This window comes from Muntiacus reevesi, chromosome 7, assembly GCF_963930625.1.
Source record: "Muntiacus reevesi chromosome 7, mMunRee1.1, whole genome shotgun sequence".
In the NCBI taxonomy this organism is placed as follows: Eukaryota; Metazoa; Chordata; class Mammalia; order Artiodactyla; family Cervidae; genus Muntiacus; species Muntiacus reevesi.
This window is the reverse complement of record NC_089255.1, coordinates 38,623,405-38,649,523: the sequence shown is the minus strand read 5'-3', so window position 1 is coordinate 38,649,523 and position 26,119 is coordinate 38,623,405. Positions and strand designations below refer to the sequence as shown.

Below are 26,119 nucleotides of genomic sequence, written 5' to 3'. Positions count from 1 at the left end.
AAAGCTATCTGAAAGGTCTGAGAAAATGGAAGCAATTTCTAGGAAGACAGAGGCCATACCTCTTTGTTCATTGCCTAGAACACTACTCGCCATTCAACAGACACTCAATAAATATTGATTTAATAAATAAATGGATTATTGGTAAAATATAGGGTGTAGAAAGTTTATATTTCAGATTATTAACGAGTTGGACCTATAATTCCCAATGGTTTGTACATTTTTCAATTTGGTGATTAAAAGAAAAACCTGAGATGGTTTATGTATGATATATACACTATGTGTACCTCACATATGGGGACTTCCCTGGTTGTTCAGTGGTAAAGAATCCACAGGAATCTGCAATGTAGGAGATGCGGGTTCAGTCCCTGGGTTGGGATGATCCCATGGAGGAGGGTGTGGCAACCCACTCCAGTGTTCTTGCCTAGAGAATTTCATGGACCAGAGGATCCTGGTTCCTGTTAGGCTACAGTCCCTAGGGTCTCAAAGGGTCAGATACAACTGAAGTGACTGAGCACACACATGTCACATATCCTTAAAATCTAAAAAAAGAAAAAAAGAAACTATTTTTTAAATGATCAAAGTTCTTGCATTGTTAAGGTTTTATTTGTTTGGTTAATTTCAATTTATTGACCTAAGACATGGATAATATAAACACAGATTGTCATATGCACTGATTTTTTTTGGCAGAGTTGTCATTCACTTGCTGATAAAGTTTTTGGCTGCTCTGTGATGACCTAAATGAGAAACAAATCCAAAACAGAGGGGATATATGTGTATGTTTAGTTGTTTCAGTTTGGTGTACAGCAGAAAATAACACAGCATTTTGAAGCAACTATGCTCCAATGGAAATATTTAAACATATATAAATGAAATCTATCTATATGCCTATGGTTAGCAAGATTATATTTCCAAGTCTGGCCTCTCCTGCATTTTAGTCCAATGCATCTCACTTGATGTCTCCATTTATATCATTCAATTGTTCAAAAATGATTTCCTGACTCCTCAAATTGATCCTCCCATACCTTTTCATATCAGTTGATGGAAATTCCATTCTTCTGGTTGCTTACACCAAAAAACTTGTAGCCATTCTTGGGTCTTCTCTTCCTCTCACACTGTTCATCAAACCTACCAGGAAATCATCTTGCATCTGTTCTCAAATTCTCCAGAAATTATTTTAAATTTAATCATATGACTTTTTAAATATAAGAATTACTTATGGAACATGAAGTAGAAAGTAATAAAAGGCACAAAAAGAGTAATTAGATTTGACTGTAATATGCATTTAAATTTAAGGACTCTTTCTGTTTCTAGGAAAGGCCTATGCTCCAGAATTCTATTACGATACCTACAATCCTGTGTGGCAGAACAGACACCGCGTTTACTCCTACAGTCTACAGTGGACTCAAATGAATCCTGATGCAGTGGATCGGATTGTTGCATACCGGTTGGGTATTAGGCAGGTGGGGAATTTAATTATCTTCTTTTGTGCTTATGTGATTCTCTTTGAAGATCTTGTTAGGATGATGAGTTGATATAAAATTTTAATCATTTCTCAATGAATTTCAGACCACATTTTTTTCTAAATCAAAGACAACATTACACTACCCAGAACTGTTTCAAATTATTTACAAATCTTTGAAATTAATTTATGCATTTTTACTATGATGTGAGGCATACTAAAGGGAGCTTTCTGAAATACTTCATCATTTAGATATGCTATAGAAATTACATGGCATAATTTCTATGAAAGAAACTTATTTAACATGTGCTTACATTTACCTGCACTGAGTAATTCTTTGTCTCATTTCCTAAACTAGAAATCCTACATATTTTTATTCTCAGAGATTCAAAGTATCTCTGATTTTTAAAAGCTAATTTAATGTATGTGAAGAATAGAAATATTTTGGTAAAATGAGAAAAAACAATGAGGTAAGATGTTTTCCTAAAGTAGCTGAAGATTATAGAGTCTGTAAAAATATCATAGCTTTTTCAAATGAACCAATGTTAAATTCAGTTATCCTTTGCTGGTTTAAATGATTTTTTTTTTAAGTTTAAGTGTAGGTCTTTTCATTATTTCCTGTTATATAGGAAGTTATCTGGAAAGATTGTTTCAGCAGAACAAAACATTTTTGGAGATTTATTTGATTATCACATAAGCGGATAGCTTTCTTTTCATCTTTGTATTATGCAGGGATTTGTAAAATGTTTTTTCCACTTTCATAGCTAAATCATATGATAGCATTTTGAGTTCTGATAGTAGAAAAGATAGAATTTGCTTAGAGATAGATTGATCCATCACCACCAATCCATTCAGTCTCACTATCATAAAACCATTGTTTTTTTTTTAATCTTGTTAACAAAGTTTTAATAAAAGACTATGCAAGATACATCGTTAAAATTAAGATACATTTTAAGTTGAATATCTTTATCCTTCTTGTCTAAGTATTCACAGGTCACAGGAATGGTAGGCAGGAATTTTTCATTTGGAAATATTCTCTATTACTCTTATTTATTTTGGTCCCTAAGTAAATACCAAATACATGCCAAAATTGTTTGTTCTATTGTACTTGCTAGAATTTAATGGTTATTTTTCTTGATAGGAAGGATAGAAACAAAAAAGTTCAGCAGCCCTTTTTCCCCCAGTTTATTGGCTTATCCTTTTCTTTTTCTTTTCTCAACATAGTTAATGTTTTTAGATCTTTTATATTTAGAGCACCTTCGCACATTCTTGACTTTAGATACCTCACATTCCTTTCCAAGTCTTTACCAAATGATTTGGGCGATCATATTCCTCTTTTATTACGTATGTTTCTAAAAAAACAAAGAACCCCAGGTGGCACTCGTGGTAAAGAAGCTGCCTGTCCGTGCAGGAGAAATAAGAAACGCGGGTTCGATGCCTGGTTCAGAAAGATACCTTGCTGAAGGACATGGCAGTCCACTCCAGTGTTCTTGCCTGGAGAATAACACGGACAGATAAACCTGATGGGCTACAGTCTGTAGGGTTGGAAAGAGTCAGACGTGACTGAAGCAACTTAACACAACACACAATGCCAAACTGCAGTGTAAAATTGAATCATTTTATTTACGTGTCTTTTCCTTTTTTCTGGTTATAGGTTATTTTTCTTTTTTTCAACATTTGGTCAGAATGTTGTCTTTAATTTCTCACTTTCTTCCTTGGTTATATTTTCTTAGAGTGTCTGAGTAACTAACTGCCTTTTGCTTCCTGTATGCTGAAGGGCTGTCTGGTTACATCTCTAGAATTAATTTACCCAACCCTACTTATCGTTCTCTTCTTTCACTCTAAAAGTCTTAAAACTTTCATTCCCGAAGTCTCCATTATGTATGCAAATCACCTCCTCTATAAATCATATTTGACAGAAGAGTTACCAGCCAAGTCCTCCCCTCAAATGGAGAGATTTTAAACTTCCTCCTAAGAGGGATCCAACTATTTAAAGTCCTTCCTTCTTGCCCATATCTTGTGCTCATTATTAATACACTAACTTTTTAAATATTTTTTCCTGGGATTGTCATGCTGTTTTCCCGATTAGTTTCTCTTTTTTTTTAATTTTCCTTTCCTGACATGAACATCTCTAAATTCCTGTCTTTGCTTCCTGATCATAAAACTAGTATATAAGCCCCTGATATGTGGTGACACACATTTCCCAGTCACTGTGTTCACCCTTGTGAACAAATTAGTTAGATAATTCCCCCCCATTCTGCTACACTAGAATGCATTATATTTGCATGCATGTATGTGTATAAATTTCTCCTTACTGTGTTTTGCTGAAATTATGAATTTCTTGCACACCCAGCTTCCAATTCTAGCCAATCTAGCCTTATCATTTTGAGCTGTATAACCTTGAGCACTATTGTTATTTCTGAACATACCAAAGCCTTGACTCCTACCTGGAAAGTCAAAGATAATAATACCTGTCAGGTAATTGGAGTGTGGAGTAAAATATATTCTCCACTTATACCACAGGCCATGTTCCCTTATGCAGGGTACTCCTTACACAAACCTCTGTGGTAATCCTTATACTCATCTTCCTGGGATGTGATAACAGTTTTTGTTTTGTTTTTTTAAGTGCATTTTAAGAAATTAACATATATACTATTTTTATTTCAGCTTTATTCAGAACACTGTATATCCTGGACCTAAGTAGTATTCCAAGCCATGATTTTCACAAAATAATTTCTAGCCATTTTTTTGACTTGTCTTATTTTTATTTCAAAACTAATGTCCTCCATAATATCCATTTTACTGACTTACATTTTTCTCTTCCACTTTCAGTCTTATTTTAAAGCTTTATTGATTGGATCAGTAAGCTTGATGCTAATACTCATTGACTCAATGAGCTTCTGAATGTAACCAATGTAACTTGGATGATGTTTAAATAAGTGATGTTAGGAATATAGCAAATTTTAAATTTCTATAACATAAATTTTAAATTTAAGAAACATAAATTTTTAAAAAGGATTTCTTCTCTAATAATTAGTATTTATGTTTTTGACTATGAGACTGTTTTCTTCAAGGGATTATTAATTTATATTACATACTTTATGATTTTAAAATCATTCTTTTACTCTATATTTTTATTGTGAGCCTAAATATATAAATAATTTCTTTTATCCATAAATTATCTATATTATCTAATGAAAAGTACTTTTCCTTTTTAATATCAAGCATGACTTTAATTATACAACACATTTTTTATTTGCTGAAGCATGAAAAGTAAATTTGACCCTTAAAGACTCATGGTAAATTCAGTTCAAAAGAGCCCACCTATTTTTTAATCCACAAACTGTTAAAAACTTATTTATTCTTAAAATAAGATTATAAAATCAGTACTGTATTGTATAAACTCCTTGTTTGATAGGTTTGGTAACTAAACCCAGCATTCCTCCAAATTTTTGGTAAAATTAGCTGACTCTTTTGATTAAATTGCATGGTCTTTATTTAAATATAATGAGAAAAGTTGTTTTCGAATTTGATTATTGGCTTATATACTTTTCATAAATGTTGCTATCTATAAAAAAGCACTAGAATTCTGGAATCACTGCTTTAAAAAACTTAAAAACAGAACAGATATTTCATGTGAAGTTAAAAAATTAATGTATGGAAAAAATTTTTCTCAAAATCTTAATGTCCTTAAGTTGTACTTTTTAGGCTCAGCTAAGAAATTGTTTAATCTCCTTAGACAGCTACTAGCTTCCCGACTATTTGCTTCATTTGTTGTTTAACAGGAAACAGAAAAAGGTTATTTGAGTGTCTGCTTTCCTTAGTTTCTAAAGAATTAAGAAACAAACAAAACTATTTCTGAGTTATTTGAATATACAAGACAACATAGGTATCATTTGACTCCATTTAACATATACATTATAGGTTATAAAAATGAAGGATTTTAGACTTTTATACAGTTTTCTTTTTATACTCTGTCTTAGAGACCCACAATGAATGTGATCTTTTGACTCTCATCTTTGGAATAGGGGATATTTAATTGAATAAAATACTTTAATTCACCCTGTCCCTGTCTTACTAAACTTTGATACTAAAATACTTAGAGTTATCATATTCACATTCTTATCAAGTTGGTCAACAAAGCTCTTACTCAATTAATCACCTCATAAATACTGTCTTCCTTGGTGGCTCAGATGGTAAAGAACCTGTCTGCCATGCAGGAGATCCCTAGGTTCAATCCCTGGGTCAGGAAGATCCCCTAGATAAGGAAATGACATCCCACTCCAGTGTTCTTTGGAATGCTATGGACAGAGGAGCCTGCCAGGCTGCAGTTCATAGGGTCAAAAAGTCGGACATGACTGAGCATACACACATATTAAGTTCCAACAAGAGATGCATTCTCTAGTTATGCCTGAATTGATGCACTTCCAAGTCCAGTGATTATTAAAACATTGTGCTCAGTCCACTATTAAGTTACAAGATTTACTCCATGGACTGAGAACTAACCCAAATGGCAAATATTTTCTTTTGTTCTCCTGGGCAAGATACACTCAGTTCCTTAGACTTACATTAGAATATATTGCTAAGAAATTTTTTAAAAATAACAAACATATTAATGAGGTATTCAAAGTTACTTTATTGTGGTATGTGCAAACTAAACTTTGTATTTGGTAATTCTGATGACTAATTCAGTGCTTTACATAGGAGTGTGACTACCTGAAAATACAACTTCTCCATAAACATTCCCTCAAATTTCAAGAATGAATCTCAGAGTTGTCTTGAATTGATAACTATTTCCTATTGCTCCCTTTCATTTTAAAATATAAATTACTATTTGTTTAGATTTATCATTTTCAGTTTTATTACTTTAAGTTTCTTAAGTTGTTTTAAAGTATGGAGTCATACTTCTTTTTACACTATTTTTTTTAAAAAAAATTTATTTATTTATTTTAATTGGAGGCTGATTACAATATTGTGGTGGTTTTTGCCATACATTGACATGAATCACCCACAGGTATCCCTCTTCCCAAACCCCCTCCCACTTCCCTTCCCTTCCCTTCCCTCTGTGTTGTCCCAGTGCACTAGCTTTGAGTGCCCTGTGTCATGCATCAAACTTGGACTGGTCATCTATTTCATATATGGGAAGGAAATGGCAACCCACTCCAGTACTCTTGCCTGAAAAATCCCATGGATGGAGGAGCCTGGTAGGAGGGCTGCAGTCCATGGGGTCGCAAAGAGTCGGACACGACTAAGCGACTTCCCTTTCACTTTTTCACTTTCAGTATACATATTTCGATGCTATTCTCTCAAATCATCCTACCCTCACCTTCTTCCACAGAGTCCACAAGTCTGTTCTTTACATCTGTGTCTCTTTTGCTGTCTTGCATGTAGGGTCATCGTTACCATCTTTCTAAATTCCATATATATGTGTTAATATACTGTATTGGTGTTTTTCTCTCTGACTTACTTCCCTCTGTATAACAGGCTCCAGTTTCATCTACCTCATTAAATTCAAATGCATTCTTTTTAATAGCTGAGTAATATTCCACAACAATGTGTCACAACTTTCTTATCCATTCACCAGCTGATGGACATCTAGGTTGCTTCCATGTCCTAGCTGTTGTAAATAGTGCTACAATGAACACTGGGGTACACATGTTTCTTTTAATTCTGGTTTATCTCGGTGTGTATGCCAAATAGTGGGATTGCTGAATCATATGGCAGTTCTATTTCCACTTTTTAAGGAATCTCCACACTGTTCTCCATAGTGGCTGTACTAGTTTGCATTCCCACCAACAATGTAAGAGATTTCCCTTTTCTCCACACCCTCTCTAGCATTTATGATTTGTAGACTTTTTGGTAGCAGCCATTCTGACCAGCATGAGATGGTATCTCATTGTGGTTTTTATTTGTTAGCCATCTTTATGTCTTCTTTGGACAAATGTCTGTTTAGATCTTTTTCCCACTTTTTGATTGGCTTGTTTATTTTTCTGGTATTGAGCTGCATGAGCTACTTGTATATTTTTGAGGTTAATTCTTTATCAGTTGCTTCATTTCCTATTATTTTCTCAAATTCTGAAGGCTGTCTTTTCACTTTGCTTATAGTTTCCTTTGTTGTGCAAAAGCTTTTAAGTTTAATTAGGTCCCATTTGTTTATTTTTGCTTTTATATCCATTACTCTGGGAGGTGGGTCATAGAGGATCTTGCTGTGATTTATGCCAGACAGTGTTTTGCCTATATTTTCCTCTAGGAGTTTTATAGTTTCATGTCTTAAACTTAGATCTTTAATCCATTTTGGGTTTATTTTTGTGTATCATGTTAGAAAGTATTCTAGTTTCATTCTTTTATAAGTGGTTAACTAGTTTTCCTAGCACCATTTGTTAAAGAGATTGTCTTTTCTCCATTGTATATTTTAGCCTCCTTTGTCAAAGATGAAGTGTTCATAGGTGCATGGATTTATCTCTGGGCTTTCTATTTTGTTTCATTGATCTATATTTCTGTCATTGTGCCAGTACCATACTGTCTTGATGACTGTAGATTTGTAGTTTAGTCTGAAGTCAGGCAGGTTGATTTCTCCAGTTCCATTCTTCTTTCTCAAGATTTCTCTGGCTGTTTGAGGTTTTTTGTATTTCCATACAAGTTGTGAAATTATTTGTTCTATTTCTGTGAAAAATACCTTTGGTAGCTTGATAGGAATTGCTTTGAATCTATAGATTACTTTGGGTAGTATACTCATTTTCACTACAATGATTCTTCCAATCCATGAACTTGGTATATTTCTTCTACACTATTTCTATGCCAGAAATGTGTCTTATTTTCAGCCATTAAAATATTTCAACTACTATATCTGAAACAATTTTACCTTCAAATAATAGATGTTGAATGTGACAATTATCAATAAAATTACATAAAATTACTGCTGCATGCTTGCTTGATTATGGATTGCTGGGTTTTTCCCCAAATTTCTGTTCTGTTTTAAAAAGTTCAAACAAGAAATGCAAAATATAACAAAGTGCTTCAGTTGCTCTGCATGTGTGCTGTTGCTTCAGTCATGTCTGAATCTTTGCAACCCCATGGACCTTAGCTCACAGATTCATTACCACTGAGTTACCAGGCAAGCCCCTCCTCAGCTTTTAATTTTATAATTTGTTCAATTATGGTATGATAATATCTTTTTAAATTTTTTAATGATAAAGGGAAATAGAATAGTTGTTTGGATTCAAAAGAATAAAAATGTAAATTAGGAAAATATTTAGGTATGATATTAAATATCAAAACATTTTGTAAACTTGGTATTACCACTCTTGTTTAGGTACAGAACTAATCTTACAGAAGTTAAGATGTAGTTCTTGTCTTCAGAGAGTTTAGAACATATGAGAAGAGGGACTTCCATGGTGGTCCAGTGTTTAAGAATTCATCTTCCAATGAAGGGAGTCTAGGTTCAATTCTTGGTCTGGGAGCTAAGATCCCACATGTTACACAGCCAAAAAACCAAAACACAAAATAGAACCAATATTGTAACAGATTCAATAGATACTTCTGAAAAATGAACCACATCAAAAACTTGAGAAAAACAAAACGAAACATATGAGGAGACAGTCAACCAAGTAGATGCAGGCATGCTCAGTCACTTCAGTCATGTCTGCCTCTTTGCAATGCAATGAACTGTGGCCCACCAGGCTCCTCCATCTCTGGAATTCTCCAGGCAAGAATACTAGAGTGGGTTGCCATGCCCTCCTCCAGGGGATCTTCCCAACCCAAGGATTGAATCCAGGTTTCCTACATTGGCAGGTAAAGTCTTTACTACTGAACCACAGGGAAAGCCCAACCAAGTAGATACCAAACTATAATATAATTTGATAAGTATGATAATAAGCCTGGTTGTGAGGTATTACTGGAAAATATTGGAGGGAAACCTAAGTTAACTTTGGGATGTGAGCAATGCTGATGGAAGAAATACTAGCAAACTGATACCAGAGGGTTGAAGAGAAGTTACACATATCAGGGGACTTGGATGAAATTAACAGGTGCCTGGGTACAAAGCCAGCTTGATAAATTTGGAGAAGTGAAAATAATACAGTATATCTAGACCTTTCCTGATAGTTCAAGAGAGAAGGAAGAGACAAAGTGGTGATACAAGGGACTGAGATCATGGAGGGTCATATAAACTGGTCCAAAGAAATTGGACTTTACATTGAGAGAAGTGGGGAGACTTGTGAAGAGCCAAAACAGAGGAGTCAAATAATCACTATCATGGTACAAAATAGGGGACACCATAGAGTAAAAGCTGTTGTTTTACCCAAGTGAGAATTAACAACCTGAATCAGTGCTGCTGCATTGGCAATTGAAGACAAATTCATATGGTAATATGAAAAGGATTTGATGATTAAGTGTAGGTTGCAGAAAAGAAGAGAACATGAAGGCAGCGATGAAGACGCTGTTCACTACCTCAGTGCTTGTCTTTAGAAAATCTTAGGTTAAAACATGGTAATATTTGTTTTCTCATTTTTATATGTTAAGAAAATATTGTTGAATATGATTGTTTATACTGTAAGAAAAACAAGCTGTTACTGAAATGAATATTAGGCATATATTTTATGAAATATTTTCAAGGAACTATAAAATAATGAAATTTTAAAACATAAAATCTGAAGAAATTTCATCTTATGGTGTAAAATAAAGATCCAATATATCTATGCAACATTTTTTAATGTTTAAATATACTAAGCTTAAATTTATTCTAAAAGATACATGTCTTAATAAAATGACATGAAAAAATGGAAAGGAAGTGTTCTTATATAGATGCTAAATTCAAACATATACAATAAGGTCCCTACATATGAACCTTAAAGTAACAAACTTTCAAAGATGCAAACGTGCATCACGTATCCAACCTAGGGACCAGGGAGTCATAGCGACTTTCAAAAACTATGTCATACTTTTCATCAGGCAGTAAAGGCAAGTGACAAGTCAGGAACACCCTTGAGCCAAAGCAATAAAAACACATTGACTTTGCTTGGTATGAGTTACAGTCATCACCATGAAAGGATTTGGAAGAATCTTTTCCCACAGTTTGTTCACAGTATTTGTGGATTTAAGAAGCTGGTTGAGGAGTCCAAAGGGGTCTTCAACAGCTCAGTGACCCTCAGGGAGAACCTGGATCTAGGTCTGCAAAAGGATGACTTCAATGAACTCCATGCTGTGCCCCTGGAGGAGTTTACAGATGAAGACTTGATGGAATTGCAGGCCGAGAGACAGGACAAAGGAAAAAGGAAGAAGAAGTAACTGAAGAAGTGAAGAGATTCATGATGCAGGAAATGGCAAAGGGATTTTCTTTATTTGAGGAAGCACTGTTAATTTTTGAGGCATAGGACCAGAACATAGAATGCTACACAAAGGTTGCAGCTCAGAATGCAATCCAGTGCTATGGTGTCATTCTATGATGAGAAAAAAAGAGCTACTATCCAGACGTCACTGCGTTTTTGGTTTTGTTTTTGTTTCAAGAGGGGAGCTAGAACTGAATTCAGCAAGAAACCAGAACCTGTGCCATCAAGGTGAAGCAGGAATGAAATTGCAGCTTGCCCTCCATCTCCTCTAGCTGATGATCCTTCAGCTCAACCATCTTCCACTCCTCTCCCTCATCCAGTCAGACACTCTTCTTAACTCTTCACTTGATGCCAGCTCCCGTATGCCAGTTATTGTACTGTACTGAAAGCTAAAAATGTTTTGTTTTTGTGTTTGTTTATTTATGTGAAAAATACTATCTACCTATTGTATTATGGTACTATATAACCAATTGTGTTAATTGGGTACCTAGGCCAACTTTTTTAGACTTACAAATAAGTTGCACTTTCAAACATGCCCTCGGAACAGAACTCATTCACATGTAAGGGACTTACTGTATGTTTTTATAAGGTGCTGCAATAAAGGGTCCTAAAGTTAACAAACAAACTCTAGAAAATTTTTTGATAAGAATAGTTTCACTTAACGCATAATTTTGTGTTTTTTTTCCCCATTATTCTAACTCCTCTGTACTCTTGTATTACCCTTTTCTTGTGTGCATGCACCTATGCTAAGTTGCTTCAGTCATGTCTGACTCTTTGCTACCCTGTGGATTATAGCCTGTCAGCCTCCTCTGTCCATGAGATACCCCAGGCAGAAATACTGGAGTGGGTTGCCATGCCCTCTTCCAGGGGATCTTCATGACCTATGGGTTACTCTTTCCTTAGGTGTCCAAGTATCCCACAAAATATTGGTATACTAGGTTAAGTACTTCTATATGTTGATACAAAATAATCATTACAATATCAGTTGTTTTTTGTAGAGAGCATGCTGAAAATATGCACCATGTTTTAAAATCCTTCCTGAAAGGAGTGCATATCACTTCTGTTCACATATCCTTGTCCAAAGTAAGCCCTATGACATGATCTGAGGCCAAACAAGGCAAACAAGTGTTATCTTCACGTACTGCAAGGAATATAAGGATCAAGTATTTGTTTAGAGCTCAAATTCCTACCCAGATCTGTCTCTATGGTAGGCAGTGTTTGACTGAATATATTAATAATACCATTTGAATTTATGATGAAAATATAATCTCAGAAAGATCTTCTTCTTAAATTGACTTTTAAAATACTTAAAGATTTAGCTATGAAGTTGTACCATTTATTTCAAATAATGAAAGCATAAAGAATTCAAAGACGTTCATGTCTTTACAGTGCCTGAGTCAATAAATAAAGATTAGATTATACATACGATCTATGTAAAATGATACTAAAATCTGACACATGCATCTCTAAGTATCCACCAAAGCCTCAACATTAATTCTTATTTTGTAATTAAATGTTATATACTATTATATATATGTGGAATACAAAGTAAACCAAGCAGAAAAAGTCCATGATCTCAAAAACCTTGTATTCTGGTAGAGAGCAGATCAAAGATACAATAAGATAAAATAAAATAATAAATCAATAGAATATTATCTGAAATTGATTAATGCTATGCAACACACAAAGCAGAGACAGAATAAAACTGGTATCTTAAAAATTAATTCTGTATTCAAAGAACCTCATGAAAACTTGAGAAGCAACAGGAGGTTTATCTACTTTTTCCACAAGTTCATAACTTTGAGACAATTTTTAAACTGTGTTCTCATGAAGTGGACTTATAGTTTAGTTTGGTGGAAAGAAGAAATCTAATTTTGAATAATCAAGTGCATTAGCTAAAATGAAACAATAATAAACTTTTCCTGCATTCATCATCTTATTTATTCCTAAAAACTAAATGAAGTAAAGTAAATAACCCCAAAATTCAGTGGCTACTTTCATAATCCTTAACTATATTTGGGAATAAAAGGAAAAATCTGAGTTGTAATACAGTTTATATATTTTGAGAACATATTTTGACTAGTCAGTATGTAAAAACCCATTCTGCACTTTGCAAGGCAGATCACTTGCATAATAAGAATTTGACAACTAAGAGGAACATATGAGATTCTAAGAGGCATTATTGTTTGGACAAGAAGTCCTACTTTCAAAAGGGTTGAGACTCCTAATGTTTCAATTATAACTGTATTTCCTTGCTTATTTAAATAATTAATTATTTTGAATTTTGCATTCCAAAGACCAAAGTTATTTAATTAGGATTAAATGAGCCTAAATACTTCCCCAACCAAAAAAAAAAAAGTGACTCAGGGAAGAGTATCAAGCTGCTAAGAGACAGGTAAGATAAAACTGAGAGGGAAAGAGTTGCCCAAAACAGCATGCATGATGCCAAGAAATCAACTAGAACTTTAGCTACTTTCCACTTCAAAATGGCTCTAACTACGGCAAATGGAATTTTTTTTGGGTGACCTTTAATTTCTGAAATTCTGGATGAGGTCTTATGTACTCTGAGTTTTTTAGCTTATATTTTATTATAAGCACAAAGAATAGTGATGTTAAAGATGATTTTGTTTTTATCAGCAGTAAATGGTTAGATGATATACGTGGCTTTATTAACATCTGGTTTCATTGCTAACAGTGGTATGATGATATGGGGGGACATCTGTGGGACACTGTATCAGTGATGCTGCCTGGAACTCCTTCAGTTGCCTTTAAATTGGTACCTAATACCGCGCAGCTGAGAACAAAGATGTGCCTCCCACTCTTGAGTTGATAAGACAGAAACAGACCTAACAATATACTTGGGTCAAGCTCCTTACCTTGTGAAACTTTCCTTTTTATTTAGTACCCGCAAACAACAACCATTATGATTTCAGATAGTTAAAAAAAATGTTTTGGAGTAAAATGTAGTAAGATCATGGAGTAAGAAGTGATATTGGTACTGTATGAGATAGTGTGGTCAGGGGCTCCTTTCTTAGGAGTTGATGTTGAATAGAGATATGAATGAAGTCAAGAATTATGAGCCAGAAAAGTATTGAACTTAGAGATGAAAGCAACACATAAGTATATCAGAAGGAAATAAATGCATATGTAAATTATGCATTTTATTCTTAGTTTTGCAAGCACTTTATCTTTAAATACCTATTAGAAAAATAGAGTGGTTTTATTAAAAGAAATAATGAAGGTCCAGACACAAAATTTTTTGTATGAATCTGTTATAATAATAAAAAGGCCAGCAGCAGAGAATAAGACATTTTGCTAATTAGAAATGTGATTAGCAGATGAGAGGACTGATAGAGGATGTATTATATGGAAGATGAAAATGAAGAGTCCACAGCTGATTTTCTAGAAATTAAAACAAGCAAAGAATGAAACTTTGTTCATAATTGGGTTTGCTCAATGAGAGACAGCTGTTAATTAATTTTAATGTTGGACTTGAGTTTTTATTAGCTATCTGTCAATAATCTAAATAATGGCAAAACATTTTATCAGGATGGGCAAAATGTCTCTCTTCTTATCGAGAAAGTAAGATACATCTTTCTACTGAGTAACTGACACAATAATACTTATATTAATACATCAATTAAGTAAGTACTAGGCTATACTGTGGGAATATCACAGTGACAAAAAGATTGTTTGCTATGTGGAGTTTGCATTATAGAGGGTAAATTAACCCAGTATCAGACAGTTACAAAGAGCAGTGAGTTCTAATCAATTACACTCAAGTCACTCAGTCGTGTCCACCTCTTTGCAACCTCATGGACTGTAGCCTGCCAGCCTTCTCTGTCCACAAGATTTTTCAGGCAAGAATACTAGAGTGGGTTGCCATTTCCTCCTCCCAGGGTCTTCCTGACCCATGGATTGAACCCTTGTCTCCTGTGTTTCCTGCATTGAATGCGTATTCTTTACCTGCTGTGCTATGGGTGAAGCCCATGCTTATGAATGCTCTGTTATTTATTTCTGTCACTACCTGAGCAGTTATATTGCTGCTAAAAGCAAATGTCAATAAAGTAATTGTAGTTCACTATATTTTACTACCATTTTGTATAGCCAGATAATATTTTATATATTTTAATATTTCAGAAGTATTGTGTACTCCTCTGTTTTGATTGACTTACATTTCCTTCTATTTCCAGTGTGTATGGGTTTAGTGTGCCTATGCATAATGACACAAATTGATATCAATAATTGCATATGAGATAGTTTGCATGCAATCTCAGAAGAATATAAATAAAAGTATAAAATGAATTTAAAAGATAATGAGTACATTTGCTAAATTTAAAAAAAATGAGGTATGGTTTTATTTGTGTTCGTGTGAAATTTACTTAGTATTTTGACATAGATTTCAAGAAGTCCCACATTCTCAAAAATAGCTTTCCCAGTCTTGACACTGCACCATAGGATATTGCTTTGAACATTTGAAATCTTTTCTGTCTTCATTCATCTTCTTATATAAAGTGAGTACTCCAAATGAGGTGAAATTCTGGACTTTTCATCTAAATTAAAGACCTAGCAACTTATCTCAGAATAACTTAATAAATAATGGTCTTGTGAGAATGAAGTGAGATGAAGGATAATCATCTAGATATTGAGAAGAGTCTTCTGGGAGATTGAAATGTTTTTCTGATTATCTGTTTTGCATAGGGTTGTCACTACATGTTTCCATTAATTTTGTTTTAATAGAGCTGTGATTTCTCAATGCCCTCTTGCAGCTGCAGAAATTTATATTTATTTCCAACGGATATACAGAGACTACCCTGGTAATACTACTTAGGAGACTAGGAAATAGACTTCTATGAATTCAAGTGTGAATTTTTTAAAAAGCAAGTTTGTTGAGACCTTGTAGTTGGATAAGGAGAGTTCACTTAAGTCTAGAGCATTTAGTCAAGTTCTATCTTATGAGTTAATGAATTTTTTTAGGAATGATATATGCTATTCATTATTTGCTGTTGTCCAGTACCTAAGTCATTTCCTACTCTTTGCGACCCCAAGGACTGCAGCACGCCAGGCCTCCCTGTCGCTTACTATCTGCCAGTGTTTGCCCAAGTTCATGTCCATTGAGTCGGTGATGCCATCCAACTTATCCTCTGCCACCTTAGTGCCACTTTAGGTCCTCTTCACTTTTTGCCGTTTGAGTGGTATCATCTGCGTATCTGAGATTGTTGATATTTATCCCAGCAGTCTTAATTCCAGCTTGTAACTCATCCAACCTGGCATTCTCATGACATACTCCACAAAGAAGTTAGATAAACAGGGTGACAATATGCAGCCTTGATGAACTCATTTCCCAGTTTTGAACCAGTCAGTTGTTCCATTTAAGGTTATAACTGTTGCTTCTTAACCCACATACAGGTTTCTCAGGAGACAGGTAAGATGATCTGGTATTCCCATCTCTTTAAGAATTTTCCACAGTTTGTTGTGATCCACACAGTCAAAGGCTTTCACATAGTCAATGAAGCAGATGTTTTTCTGGAATTCTCTTGCTTTCTTAATGATCCACCAGATGTTGACAATTTGATCTCTGGTTCCTCTGCCTTTTCTAAACCCAGCTTGTACATCTGGAAATTCTCAATTCAAGTATGCTGAAGCCTAGTTTGAAGGATTTTGACCATAACCTTGCTAGCATGGGAAATGGGCACAATTGTATGGTAGTTTGAACATTCTTAAGCACTGCCCTTCTTTAGGATAGAGATGAAAACTGACCTTTTCCAGTCCTGTGGCCACTGCTAAGTTGTCCAAATTTTCTGGCATATTGAGTGTAGCACTTCAATAGCATCATTTATTAGGTTTTGAAATAGCTCAGCTGGAATCCCATCACCTCCACTAGATTCGTTCACGGTAACGCTTTCCTAAGGTCCACTTGACTTCACTCTCCAGGATGTCTGACTCTAGATGAGTGACCACACCATCATGTTTACCCTGGTCATTAAGACTTTTTTGTGTAGTTCTGTGTATTCTTGCCACCTCTTTTTAATCTCTTCTGCTTCTGTTAGGTCCTTACATTTCTCTCCTTTGTCATGCCCATCCTTGCATGAATGTTCCTTCACTATTTATGGACCCCTAATTCTTTAAAGGAAAACTTGCTAATGTGAACATTGAAACATTTTAACTTGTCTATTATAAACATCTAAAAGAGTTGATAAAAATAAATGTCTCACATTTGAATTTTCTCAGTTATTCTTAATATGTTTGACCCTCAGTAATAATTCTGTTTTTGGTTCCTCATCTTAGAATTATATTAGGTTCAGAAAAGTACATAGTCTGCCTCACTGGCTTGCTCGGGTGTGTGTGTATATATATTCTTTTATGGATTAAAATGTTTAAAATTATCATATTTTATTATTAATGCCAATGTTAATAAAGGCAATATGATGATTTGTAACAAAATATTTCAAAGAAAACTTAAATTCTCATAAATTTTCTTTTTATGAAGCTGTTTATAAATTTTTTCTTTTTAAACAAATGTTTATTTTAAAACTACCTCTGTTTACAAAGTGATTCTAATTGACTCAGAATAATTTAAAAGCTTATTCATTTTAGCTAGTATAAAATTATTTTATATGTTCTAGATTTGACAATTCTAATTAGATGAATGCAAAAGGAACCATCAAAAATTGCTACATTTAGGTATTTAGTATCACATCTGCTTCAAAAAACTGTTCCTTGTAGACCAAACTAACATAATAAACAGTCAAATAATTTTTATTTAGCAAAACCACAACACAAGATAAAGTAGGAAGTTTTACACATAACGTGATAAGCACATGTATTAGTCTAAGTTCAACTAGTTCTTGATGAAAAATAAGTAAATTATTTTGGCCATCTGATACAGCGGCTCTGTAATGGAAGTGAGGAAGGAAAATACTTTCTTTGGAAACAGAATAAAGTTCCCCCAAGTCAAGTATAGAATTGGGCATTTTGGTCAAGATTAAAAAATAAAACTTTTTAAGTATCAAAATAAAAGTTATTATTTTGAGATAGTAAAAAGTCAAAACACATAACAAACCATCAATTTTATCTGTAAAGGCTACACTGGGCTAACTCTCCCCTAACACTGAAATTAAAAGAATATATTTCCTGATATAATAAAAATGATAATTTTATTTTCTGGTGAAATCTATTAAAATGGGAAATTAAGTTGTTTAACAGAAAAGAGAAACACTGACTACGCTGTGTATACTGCTAGATCTGTGTATTCTCAGTGCATTAGAGAATGCAGCAAATAAAGTATTGCCATACAAAGTAGTGTAAATCTTGAGAAAACACATATTTTCTCCACTATAAAGTGCTCAATAGGATTACCTTGAACATGGAGCAGATTCTTAGTCATTATTAGTTGATAATATAAGGATATTATACCCATATGCGAAACCATGGACTGTAGTCTACCAGGCTCCTCCATCCATGGGACTTTCCAGGCAAGAATACTGGAGTGGGTTGCCATTTCTTTCTCCAGTAGATCATCTGAGCCACCAGGGAATTCATATGAAACCATAATGACAGACAGTTAGTGGGAAGAATTCTTGTACTTGTATATATACATTCTACATCAACACAATGCCATGCCCATTTAGGTGCAGTTGTTTTGAGGAAATAAAATAAAAACTCAGTTACAGAAAATTATTATTGTTATTTAAAATTGTTTTGTCTGCATAGCATCTGAGAACTTGTTTCCCTAACCAGGGAACAAATTCAAGGCACCTGAAGTCAAAGTCCAGAGTCTTAACCACTGGACTGCAAGAGAGGTCTTTAAAAATTATTTTTATCATAGCAAAAAAGCTTGTATTTTGGAAGAGATAGTTTTTTTTTTCTTTTTCAACCAATGTAACTTCTATGTATTCAAATATATGTTGGAAAAGTATAAAACCATGTTTGGGAAAAGATAAAAAAGCACATCCTGTGTATAGTTCTTTTTGTGGTAAGTGAAAAAAAAATGTATCAGGAAAGAGGTAGACTGTGGGGTTACATAAATCTGTAAGATTTTATCTGTTTTTAAAACATATCTAAGCAAAATATGATAAAATATTGAGTCTACTTATTTGATAAATACATGGTTATTAGTTTATATATTCTCTACATGTTTCTGCATTTTAATATTTTTCATAGTTTCAAAAGTATTTAAAATTAAAATGTTTCCATAGTACAGATGGTTGATGTTTCTGGTCACACAGTCTAATGATCTTCAAACACTTATAGTAAATATTCAGCCAGCTCAGATATTAGTAGAAAGGAAAAATAGTAGATTATGATAAAATAGTGAAGCTCATCTATAGAACTAGATAGTACATAATATTCAAATATTCATCAGTTTCAGTGCTGGTGGATTTTAAAGACCACCCTTACCACTACTAAGGAAACTGCAGCCCTCAAATATCTTAATGGGTCCAATAAAGCAACTAATAGCTATAAAATAGAAATAAAAAACAACTAACTAGACTTAGATGATTGATTATCCTGGAACCTTCTGCTTTTAAGATATTTCAGCTCAGTTATATGCTTTTTCTCCTCTAAATATATTTAATGAATCTCATTAGGTAGTGTCCTTGAATTTTCATAATAAAATTTTAGTAATAAGCAAGTAAACTTATAGTTATCATTTTAAAATAAAGATATTAAAAAAATACAACAAAAAAGTCCCACTTGAAATAGAAGAAGTGGGACTTCATGTCCCCACAAGTCTAGAAAGGTCCACATGGAGTCATAAATATACTCTAATATTACAAAATCCAGTTTGGGGCTAAGGAATTGTGTCTTAAATAATGTAGAATATTTTTTTCACCCTTATTTTAGTGAGATCCTTTGTTCTTTATCCAACCTTCCTGATTTATTTGTTTCATCACACTAGTTACTCTCTGATATATTATATATTTAATTTTTATTATTGTCTAGTGTTGTTTTTCACAACTGAAACGTTAGTTTTGAGAAATCTGGGGTGTTTTTTTAATATCTTTATTGTTGTTGTTAATTTTTTTTACTATGTATTCCTAGTATCAGACTGATTTCAATAATTATCTCTTTCCTAAAATTGAAGTTAGTCTCATATTATAGAAAAGACCTATAACTAGCTAAACATCTATTGTCAATGACATTTTCTAGATAAGGTAAAGTTTGGCTTCTAAAAATACTGCTTTTAACTCTCTTATATGAAAAGGAGTATGAAAATGTGATTACATGACAGTATGAACACCTTTGGTTTAAGCTTCAAGAGCTTATGTATTTAAAATTTTCCCTTTAATAAGAACACTTTGCTGTTAGAAATGTGTGATACACTCAAAATTCTAAAACCACATTATAGAATATTAGATTGTTGTTCATCTAAAATTTATTTCTCCCCAAAATCTGATCTTCTAGGAAAGAATGTATTCACAGATATTGAGCTTGGGCAAGTAATTTGCTTTTGTCACTACAGAGAGGACACAGGAATGTCTAGGGATTAATAGGCCTTGCATGATTCTGCTCACTCTTAAGGACAATCTGACCTCATCAATGAGACAAACCTACCTTGGGTAGATTGGTGGTCTGATAAGAATAAGAGATGTTAATAATTTAGTATAGAATTAACTTGAAATTGATCCATGACTAATGACAAGTCCAGTCAAGCCTAGCTTAAATAAGCTGAAACCCAACCAACCTGCAGAGGCACAAGCAAGAAACGAATGCTTATTATTTTAGGCCACTAAGATTTTCTGGTTATTTGTAAAAGAGTATTGTTATGCAACATCTAAATGAAGCAAACATACTATTATTTTTCCCTGATAACCTTATATTTCAATTTTTCAAAGTAACTCTTTCATAGAAGACCACATTGCTTCAACCACAATCAGATTTATTAAAAGCATCTAGAAAGATTTACAATCTTACGTTGAGTAAACTCAACGGTCTGAATTTTTTAAGATATATAGAAAAAGAAACAAATTGCTAGTGTTGTCATAATTAAGATTGTACCTAGTTTCATAACTGAAAAAAACAAAATAACAAGAGTTTAAATGAGATAGATGTTTATTTCTCTTTCACATAGAATCACTTCAGACATCAGCCATCCAGTGTTGACATGTGCTCCATGGTATCATCAGAGACCTAACTTTATAGCTTTCTTTTTCACTATCAAAGTTCATGTCTTTCATGCCCAAGGTTACTTGAGAATCTAAGATAGTTGCTATAACCTGCGCCATCACAAATTCATCATAAGCCGGAATCAAAAGTAAAGGCAATGTATAAAAAAATAAAATCCTTAAAAAAATAAACCAGAAAATGAATAAAATTGCTATATGACTGCTTAGGCTGTCTGCAATAGCCTTCCCAGAAACACCAGGCAGCAACTCTACTTGCCTCTCATTGGACAAGATTAGATCACGTGGCCACAGTTTGTTTAATGGGAGACTCAGAAAAGTAGCACAGCTGAAAACTGGGTTCTCTTGCTAAAGAGCAAGGGGACTGGGAATGAGTTAGCTTTAGTGACATTGGTTTATTCATTCACTGAGAAAAATTATTTTATCTTATTGGCCATAAACTCACTAAAATGTAGTGGCTTTGTATCTCAGGAAATTTTTAAATCTAAATTTCCCAAGATTCATAAAAAATGTACACACAATTTGAAATGTATTTGAAATGTATTCAAAAATGTCTTATGTAATATTTTCATTGCCTTGTTCCTTCAACCATCCATTTTCAGTTCAACAGATACAGTATCTGTTAAAAGAATTTTGCTTAGTTTCTCATTATTTTTATTTTTTCACGCCAGTCTAGTTAGGTTATTTTTTAATGAATGAGCAATTGTATCAGTCAATGTTGTTGTGAAATGTTTATTATGAAAATAGAATATTGTTTTTTTCCCCTAAAATGCAATAAGAGATGCTAATCTCTATTTACATGTTTGTGCAAGCATTATTTGTTTTTATTACTGTTTTTGCTTCTATGCCTATAATTTGAAAAAAGTTTGATGATTAAGACTTTTATCTTGTGAAAATTGAATTGAAACTATATTATTTAAATACATTTAACTGCTATATAACTAGTTTCTATTATGTAAATTTTATGAAAATATATTAACTTGAGGCTTCTCCCTATGAGTGTCAAATTGATTGCCCAAATGGATAACTATATGTCTATTTAAGTGGTATTATGCTAACATATTATAACAAAACCTAGAAAATATTCATGGTGATATTGTAGATTTCAACTAAGTTTAGCTGAATAGTTCATTAATGTACCCAGTAAGTGTTCAATAATGTTAGCTATTATTATAAATAACATTCCAAAATCATTGCACTCAGATAATCAGAGCAGGATAATAAGATTAAGTTACTTTGGTGGCAATGTATAGGGTGGACAGCAATCAGAATTTACTGGTAGTAAATTTAATGAAAAGGTTATTAGAGAGTTATTAATGAGATGCGGAGGGGTCAGGTGATCTTTGCAGGATCAAAATACAAAGTTATCGGTAATAAATCCAGAGCATAGCAGTAGTAAAATATAGATGTAAAGCAGTACACATTCCTAAAAGTAAAGGTGTTATTATGATCCCCTTTATATCAGAGAAATGCTATACCAAGATGAAATGCCAAAATCAAAACCCGAAATATTGATCTATTTTATATCCTGAAAAAATTATCTTGTGAAGAAAGACGTTGCTTGAACTGCTTAATTCCAAGGTATCAGGGTAGAAATGCTTGACGAATTAAGGTTTAGGTTGAGGTGTCCTTTTACCTGCATATCTAAGCATGGCACGAAAATAATTAGACTGTTATTTCCAAACTTGATAGGAAACCAGTTTTTCTTCTATAGTGATTTATCACTATCTGCTAAATAATAATTATTTTTACTGTTATTCATGATCTCTTGGGTGGTGTTCAGTGTTGTTTTAACAGATGAAAGTAAAAAAAGCATTGTTGAAGGGGTACACCAGTAACACATGCAAATTTCTTCCTGAGGCAATATAGAATACCTTGACATTTACTGATTTATATGTAACAGCTATGAGCGCAGAGCTCAGCACAAACAGAGCATACATTCATTGGAGTCCTGAAATAAAATTCAAAAGCAGAATCTGAATTCTCTTAAACTGTCAGGACTCACGGAATCAAAACCTTTTTGTATGTTTAACGTTCCTCCAAAAAGAACGATTCATTATCTTAGTCTATCACCCATTGCTGTGTAATGCAGTTCAACATAATTAGGCCTTCCTAAGTGTAAAACTTCTTTATCATTTTTCCAAGGGAATGCAAATAAAGTGCACATTGATTTGAAAAAATTGTGAAGGCAACATATTAATATAAATAATAGGAAGAAAATAATAGTGATCAAGATTAAAAAGGTAACTTTGAAATTGGACAATATTGGGTTCCTGTTTCATCTTTTGCTTCTTATCAACTGTGTGACCTAGAAAAGTTTATCAGTTCTTTAAGTGTCAGTTTCTTTGACTGAGGAAATAAATATAATAATTCTAACCTCTTTGGAGTTTTATAAAAATTAAATGAAAAATAGTATATAAAATCTTCAGGAGTTAGTATTTTTTAATTTTCTTAGTAGACAAAATTACTTAAATAATTTAGTTGAGTATGACCAACTGTCATACCAAAGTTCCATAAACTGTGGAAATGAACTGAATATACTTCTAAAGGATCAGCCTTTCTTGTGTCCAGGGGCTGAATTAAAAGGCATACTATACAGAAGTCATCATTTATGTACCCAGCTCCCTGCAGTCAAATGAATTGTAGGGATCCTGATTTACTATTATTTATATTCAAAGGAAGTATAAAATTAAAGAAAATGTTTATGTAAGCTCAATCTTGGTGATTAATTTCTTAATGCCTATGTAAAGAACACCATAGTTCTCAAGTTTGTTCCTAGAATTTTAGATATAGTATTGAAATATGAATATACTGTATTTACATTTTTATAATTAAAAATGAGTGTTGTATTATACTCTTTAAAAGAAACTTATACTCCATTTTTAACAGACTCGTCACTTGTGTCTTTGTTTTACATTTTACTTATTTCTTTATTTTTTTATTTTTGGCTACACTGGGTCTTTGTTGCCATGGGGGCTTTTCTCTAGTTTCAGCAAATGGGGGCTACTGTATGCGGGATTCTCATGACAGTGACTTCTCTTGTTGCAGAGCCCAGGCTCTAGGGCACACAGGCTTCAGAAGTTGCAGTGTGTGGGCTCAGAAGTTATGGCTCCCAGGCCCTAGAGCACAGGCTGGTTGTGGTGCATGGGCTTAGTTGCTCCACAGCATGTGGGATCTTCCCAGATCAGGGATCAAACCCATGTCTCCTACATTGGCAGGTGGATTCTTTACCACTGAGCCACCAGGGAAATCTCACTTGTGTCTTTAGAATTCATGTTTCTCATAATGGGACCACTTCACCTCAGGTAGAGATATGATAGTCTGGCCAGGACCAAAGTGATGATTTTTCTGAGCTAGAAGCACCCATATTAATTTGTACTAGATATTAACACATGTGCTTGTTTAAGTTTAGATGGGAACTTTTCCATATGCTCAGATTTTGATAAACTTTAAAATATTTTACTATTCAGTTCAGTTCAGTTCAGTCGCTCAGTCATGTTCAACTCTTTGTGACCCCGTGAACTGCAGCATGCCAGGCCTCCCTGTCCATCACCAACTCCCAGAGTCCACCCAAACCCATGTCCATCGAGGCGGTGATGCCATCCAACCATCTCTGTCATCCCCATCTCCTCCTGCCCTCAATCTTTCCCAGCATCAGGGTCTTTTCCAATGAGTCAGCTCTTTGCATCAGGTGGCCAAAGTACTGGAGTTTCAGTTTCAACATCAGTCCTTCCAATGAACACCCAGGACTGGTCTCCTTTAGAATGGACTGGTTAGATAATAAAACAATGTTAAAATTCTGTGGGTTTAAACTACCTTTATGACCTGAAATAATAATACATTGCCTTTAGTTCATACATAATAATTTAAAGCCCAAAGACTTAAATTATTTGTCTTAAATTTAAAGAAATTTTCATTTATATTATATAAGTTTATAGAACTGTTAGTCTGCAAAACAGATAGGAAGTTTGTAATGTCTAATATCAGCTATGCATAAGTAAATTACTTTTTGTCAAATTAGGTTTTATGTACATTTTTACCAGTGTTTGTAAATATAGTGACTGTATGCTTAGTTATCACTTAGTAACTTAGTTATCACTAAGTTAGATTTCCTGCTTTATTCATTGGGTCAGTTGAATATACACTGTGTACTAGAATTTAATCTTGTCACGTCATTATGTACTTAATGACCAGACACTATAGGTTAAAAAAATTAATAAGAAATTATTCCTGATTTATAGTCTATGTACAAAAAAGTACTATTAAGTGTGTTATAACTAAATATATAAAAATACGAGTGAAAACAAGGGAGTAGTAAATTCTGGGGAAGCAAAGGAGAAGATGATGCTAGATAAACTCATTTGGGGTGTAACCAAATTTTGTAGCTGCTACTCTCCAGACAATCTTAGGAGAGCTACAGAAACTTCCTTCTGCCCCAGTTTCCTCAGTTTGTATAACAGGGCTGATATTAGTTCCTGTTTACTAAGGGTTGTGCTAGACTAAATACAGTAGATATAATGCAGTTAACATTGTATCTGGCAGATACATAGTATATGGATACATAGTATGCAGATACATACAAATTAATGTAGCAGGATGTTTTTGTTGTTTATTACCTGATCTGAAGTCACAAGTTAGATAGTAATCAATGTAGAAGTATAGAAGAAACCACTAGTATTAATACTGTGGTCTAGCCCGTCTGTGGAGAAGGAAATGGCAACCTGCTCCAGTATTCTTGCCTGGAAAATCCTATGGACAGAGGAGTTGATGGGCTACAATCCATGGGGTCCCACGAGTTGGACAAGAGTTAGCGACAAAACCTCTAGCCCGGCTGAGCCGCGCCAAATACAGACCCTGGATCACCTGCTTTCAAATTACCCTGTAAAGGAGAAGGTGTTTTTAAAAAAATTATGTATTTCTAAACTCACCAAAAAATTATGTTTCTAGACTTCACAGAAGCAAAATACTTCCTGGTAGCTAAGACTTGGAATTTTTGGTTTTTAATCATGATTGTCCCATGACTCTCATGCTTCCCTAAAAGTGAGACCCATTAATACAGAGTATTAACCACACCAGATAAAAAACTCCAGAGACTACCAACATTTAGAACTCAGGAAAAGGAAAAGCTGAACAGAAGTGGATGAGTAGCCACAGATGTAGATGAGGGAAGCTGTTGACACAAGAAAACAGTTTTAAAATTCAAGGGA

General features: G+C 33.7%; 1 protein-coding gene across 1 annotated transcript in view; it reads left to right on the top strand.

Annotated features, from left to right (window-relative positions):
• The window catches only part of MDGA2 (MAM domain containing glycosylphosphatidylinositol anchor 2), an 854,840-nt gene that overhangs the window by 769,804 nt on the left and 58,917 nt on the right, over positions 1 to 26,119 (top strand). The window contains exon 10 of the mRNA XM_065940680.1: positions 1,312 to 1,460. Within this exon, the coding sequence (XP_065796752.1) occupies positions 1,312 to 1,460 (149 nt within the window). The remainder of the gene's footprint in view (positions 1 to 1,311; positions 1,461 to 26,119) is intronic.